Genomic DNA, 6,000 nt, shown 5'->3' with positions numbered 1-6,000 from the left:
AGCGATCCTCTGAGGGACAGTCAGCCGTCCGCAGATCCCTCTCTGTCCAGCAGGATCCCCACAGGATCTCTGGTGGACGGCTGTCACTCATAGGAGCACTCGGGGCCTCCAGACCGTCCCAGAATCGCCCCACAGCGGAAGCAGAGTACTACGGAACGGCCCAAATCTAGTCGGAGGAGCAATTCATCAGAAAACATGTTGGATATCTGGGGGAAGTCTCTCTCGACAGCCCTGCAGAATGCATCAACGCCTCAGATTAAGGAGGAAAGACACGAACACAACTCGGTGTCGGCATTAATAATGCTGTCTGACAGGAGCAGCCGACAAATTGAGAGACTTGTCTCTCTCCCCCTGAATAATTGTGGGCGTTTTTTCATTCATTGATTCCTTTCACTGATTCATTTATCCCTCGTTTTGCGCCCGTCACGCTGTGAATGATTTCAGCTGCCATGGGTTTGATTTCCACCCGCAGACGTGAGGAACAGGAAGATGTTTTATTCAGTTCTTCAACGTTTAGAAGAGACCAGGGTGTAACTGACACCATGCACAGGACAGTCTGACTTCTGCACGGTCTCTACCAATCATATCTTCTCTCTTTAGGAATACTTGATGTACTATATGGCTTTAATACTTTATCCCACTATGACGCGTGTGTGTATTCAAATATCCACCTTCAACCGTACGTTCATATCTCTTGCAATCTGTCACATGTATTAATAGCTGCAGTACATGGTCTGCAGTCAACCAGGTCATCTTCTTCCCTTTTAATTATGCAGCCAGACACACATAAATACAAGCAAACCAACACACACACACACACGTACACACTCCCACTCCCTCTCTTTCTCTGACACACACAAAAATACATAGCGGCACACTCTCTCTCCGTGAACACACATGCGCGCACATACACACACACACACACACACACACAGAAACAACATTTGGAAGGCAGAGAAGGTCAGACCTTGCCCTTGCATGGGCTACCTGGGGTTGGGGTTAATGGGCTCAGCAGTGAGATGGCCTGCCTGTTAGCTCAGGCTCTGTGTCCACGCTCCTGGGCCCAGGAGGGGGGGGGGTCACACTCTCTGCTCCACGCAGCGCTGCTCCTGCACCCCCCCCCCCGAGCTGCACCTCAGTCCTCACACCAGAGATGACACCTCTCCTGACTAGAAGTGTACACGTGGAAATTAAAATAGCTCTGTGCCGTCAGCTCAGTGTTGCCATGGAGGGGTTAGCAGAGTCTATTGTGGGGAAGAACTTAGACTGTGCTTCATAGGTGGAAAATCACTCCTCGGAGTCGGAGTAATCACACAGATGATGGAGCATGTTCTTCACACACCAAAGGAACAACTGTTATTATAGCGTGTCCCCCGATACACGTCTGCACAGCTAATCAGCACACCCTGAGCTCATCTGCTCATGCATAAAGCTCACTACAACGAACACTCCGCTAGCCCTACATTCAAACACAAACACACACACACACACACAAAATGATCTATTTAGACAGAGCCTCATCATGAATGTATGAGAACTGTGTGGTTTTTTTCCTCCAGAAAGTCTGACTTAGCCTACTTTTCAATTCCTACTCGATGAGCAGCCTCCCAGTTCCCCCACCACCTCTCAGCGCCTCACTGGCCCCTGCCATCTGTTTCCTTTTCTCCCCCTCTTTTCTCCCCTTCTGGTGTCTTGCTGAAATGTCCTCTCTTCCCCTCCATCAATACCTAGGCCAATAGGTGGAATCAACTCAAGAGCCCTGCCGAATTAACCGTAATGCCCAGTAATGTGCTCTATTGATTATGTGCAATTAGCTCATCCCCTAACTAATAGCGGGAGTGTGAGGGACGAAGTGGGGGAATGGGGAAGGACGTGGGGAACAGAGCGGAGGAGAGGGGAGGGGGAGACGGTACGGCCGGACAGTGGGGATGATCCTGAAGGAAGGGGGCGTCCACAGGGATCCCGCCAACATCCACACACACCCACACACACACACACACACACCCACACACCCACACACACACACACACACACACACCCACACCCACACACACACACACACCCACACACACACACCCACACACACACACACACACACAGGCAGATGCCCCCATTTGAATAACGAAAGGCACACGACATAGAAAGGCAGACCGGCACACTCGGCGGTGACACTCTTACCTCCCAATCATAGTAGAGTGTTGCTGGACAGCAGCCTCGAGCAGCCGCTCCAGAATGGTCCACTCCCCCATGGTCATCGAAACACAGGTTCAGCCTCGAGAAGAACCGGCTCTCCGGGGCCGTGGCCCTCCTCCTCCTCCTCTCTCCCCCCTCCTCCTCCTCCTCTCTCCTCCTCCCTCCTCCTCCTCCCTCCGCCCTCCTCCTTCCTCTCCCCTGTCCCGGGCCTCGGCGCTCCTGTGGGGTCTCCGGCCAGACCGGGCGCATCCGCCCCTGTCCCGCACCCGCCTCCTCCTGACCTCTGCCGGGGCGACCCGGCGGCTCGCGCTCCGGGATGGGGTTGACCGTGGGAGCGGAGGCGGCGGGCGTGCGAGTCCTCCCTCGCCCAGTCCTGGTGTGCTCCTCACACCTCCGAAAGACCGAGAGAGGTGTTGTCCTGAGCTGTGTCTTCTGCCTCTCCTCCTCTCTCTCTCTCCCTCCCCTCTCTCCTCCTCTCGCCCCCCTCTCTCCTCCTCTCTCTCCCCTCTCTCCCCCTCCTCTGTGCAGCGATGCCCGTCCTTCTCCCCCCTTGCCGCACCACTCCGCTCGTAGGCTAAAGCATATGCTATAGCTCACTGTATCTGACAGCCATGGTCTCGCTCTCCCTCGCCTCCCTTTCTCTCCCTCTCCCTTCCTTCTCCCTGCTCCTTTTATCCCTCCCTCCTCCCCACTCCCTCTCTCCTTTCCCCCTCTCTCACGGTCCTCCTCCCTGCCCTCAAGGCAGTCCTCCTACCTCAGATGCACTCTCGTCCATCGGGGCTAGGAGCTCGTCCTTGCACGGTGTCGAGTACCTACCTTGACTGTGCCCTTCCCTCTCTAACCCAACACACACTGCACCCAGCTGACCCCTCCTCCGCTCACCTCCACACACACACACACACAGAAGCGAGCGGCGTGCGTGCGTGCGCGCACACACACAAACCCTTAAACCCAATGACCGGCAGGAGTCACTGCTTAAATCTTCCCCCCGTTCGCTGGCTTGTGGTTCCACGCCCGCACAAGATGCTCTTGCCACGCGTCGTAGCGCTCACTGAATGTCATAGTCACAAGAGTGCTCGCTCCTATCGTTCAGATCACCACGGGAGACCATCACAATCCTGCCTACACACACACACACGCACACAGCCAGCGACACGCTTGCTGCCACAGAGACGCTCGGTAATAAATCAGCTGCTTTTGCTGCATCCGCTGAGGCAGAGACAGATCACTGCAGACCTGCTGTCCTGTAGTGTCCTCCTGGCTAATTCCGGCACAATCCGACGCCCGGAGTCACGTCTGCCGCACAGAGACGAGATGAGTGGCTATCCCGTGAAACCTATTTCTGGGCTCCATCATCTTTGCTCCCCTCTCTCTCGCTCTCTCTCTCTCTCTCTCTCGCTCTCTTTTTTCTCCTCTCACTCCCTTTGTCCCCCCTCTGGTTGTATTTGTGTGCTGAGCTCGCTCTCTCCGCGATCACCTATCTCTCCAGATCTCAGCGTTTGTTCTTCCCTTCCTCTCTCTCTCTCTCTCTCTCTCCCTCACTTGCTTTTTCACCCGCTCTATCTTTGTCACACTCCGTACGCATGCAACACTCCCCGTTCAGACCCGATCCCCCCCCTCCCTCTCTCTCTCTCTCTCTCTCTCTCTCTCTCTCTCTCTCTCTCCGCTCTCTCCGCTCTCTCCCACTCTCCTCCCCTCTCTTATTCCTCTCGTATGAATGTGCTTGGGTTGGCGCACTAGTGCTGGCAGGAGAGCCTCCCAGGGTAGGGCAGTGTCTTTCTCTCAGGTCTGGGATGAGGGACTGCAGCTCACCCCCCCTGCTGCCCCCTGTTCCCCTCTGCAGTCCTTTGTCTCAGTCTGGAGGGCAGGCAGATGTCTCTCCAGCTCTCACTGCTGCTCTCTGTCTCAGCACCTTCTCATCCACAGGGTCTCCCTCTTCTTGCACGCAAACACTCTCTCTCTCTCCCTCTCTCTCTCTATCTCTCTCTCTCTCTCTCTCTCTCTCTCTCTCTCTCTCTCTCTCTCATGCTATTACACACTATTCTGCTCCTATTTGCCTTTGAGAGGATTACACAGGAGAGAATTCACGGCTCTGCCCCTCCCCCTTATTGTATTCAGCCGACAGCTCACCTATTTGTCACCGCCCCCACCTTTTCACTCTCCTCTTCCTCTCACTGTATTTTTCTCCTCCTCCTCCTCCTCCCATTTCCCCTCCTCCACTTCTGCCCCTCCACCTTCTTCCCATCTCTCTCTCTCTCTCCCTCTCCCTCTTTTTCTCCTAGGAGATGAGCACTACAGTACTCTGGCGTGACATTGAAAGCTGCATTCATTTGATTAATGTTGTGGTGGTGTATGATACTGTACAATGTCTCTCCCCCTTCTCCCACACACACACACACACACACGTGTAGCCACCCCCTCTACACACAGACACCAACACCATAGCCCCCTCAATATGTTACACCTGTGCAGGACTACTATGAGTCATACACCAACGCCAACATAGTGCTTAGAAAGAGCTGCCCGCCCAGTACAGTATGAGTAATAGGGGGGAGGTGGAGGTGACAGTATGAGGGAGGGAGGGTGAGGAGGGAGGGTGGGTGGGGAGGGTGGGGAGTGAGGGTGAGGAGGGAGGGTGAGGAGGGAGGGAGGGTGGGGAGTGAGAGAGAGGTGGGGAGGGAGGGTGAGGAGGGAGGGTGGGGAGGGAGGGCGAGGAGTGAGAGAGAGGTGAGGAGGGAGGGTGAGGAGGGAGGGTGGGGAGGGAGGGCGAGGAGTGAGAGAGAGGTGAGGAGGGAGGGTGAGGAGGGAGGGTGGGGAGTGAGGGAGAGGTGAGGAGGGAGGGCGGGGAGTGAGGGAGAGGTGAGGAGGGAGGGAGGGTGAGGAGGAAGGGTGAGGAGGGAGGGCGGATGAGGAGGGAGGGCGGGGAGTGAGGGAGAGGTGAGGTAAGATGAGGAGGGGAGAGGGGATCAGGGTTACATACAGGTTTGTGAGGGGTGAGTGGGCCACGTGTGTGCGCGTGATGTCATGCTGACGGTCAGTGCTACTGCATTTCCTTATATAAAAACCAGGCAAGGTGTAAGCAATCAGAGTAGCGGAGAGCATGTTCACAAGCACAGTCCTAACACGGCAGCCTCTGCAGTGAATCAATGATTGATCTCCTTTGCTGGGTGTGTGTGTGCGTAAGAGAGAGAGACAGAGAAATAGTGTCAGTTCAGCATCTTTAGCAAGGAGGCTTTGGGGGTTCGGCCCATCAAGGACACATGGTGAAGGAGTCATGTGGAGGAGCCAGGCTGGGAGCTGTGTGGCTGGCCCTGGGTAGCTCTGGGACCTCTGGAGACCTGGCGTCAGTCGGCCAGGGTTAGAGGAGAAACATCAGAGCAGCATGGCACACGAGAGAGGCAAGGCGCAGGTGTGTCATCAGTGACCTAGAACAGCCAGCTCGAGCATACACACAGAGACACACACACACACACACACAGAGACACACAAAGAGACACACACAGAGACACACACACACACACAGAGACACACAAAGAGACACACACAGAGACACACACACACACACAGAGACACACACAGAGACACACACACAGAGACACATTCGGGAACACACATACTGTACACCCTGACACGCACACGCACTCATACACACGCTGATGGAATCACATGCACTCAAGCAATAAATTCACACACAGGAACAACACTCGCCCACGTTTATATGCAATATTGTTAAATGACCTTGGTTCTTCCTCTAAACTGGGGTAACCCCCTGTGCATATTCAAGTGTGTTGAATATTGAGCCGTGTT

At 55.0% G+C, this 6,000-nt stretch overlaps 1 protein-coding gene across 1 annotated transcript in view; it reads right to left on the bottom strand.

Annotated features, from left to right (window-relative positions):
- LOC146288170 (gap junction delta-2 protein-like) overlaps positions 1-2,249 on the bottom strand; it is a 13,062-nt gene extending 10,813 nt beyond the window's left edge. The window contains exon 1 of the mRNA XM_084698743.1: positions 2,179-2,249. Coding sequence (XP_084554869.1) covers positions 2,179-2,249 — 71 coding nt within the window. The remainder of the gene's footprint in view (positions 1-2,178) is intronic.
- Between the last annotated feature and the right edge of the window lie 3,751 nt (positions 2,250-6,000).

This window comes from Hypomesus nipponensis, chromosome 5, assembly GCF_054491055.1.
Source record: "Hypomesus nipponensis isolate SF chromosome 5, ASM5449105v1, whole genome shotgun sequence".
NCBI classification, from domain to species: Eukaryota; Metazoa; Chordata; class Actinopteri; order Osmeriformes; family Osmeridae; genus Hypomesus; species Hypomesus nipponensis.
Note: the sequence above shows the minus strand (reverse complement) of the source record. Positions and strands in the feature narration are given on the sequence as shown.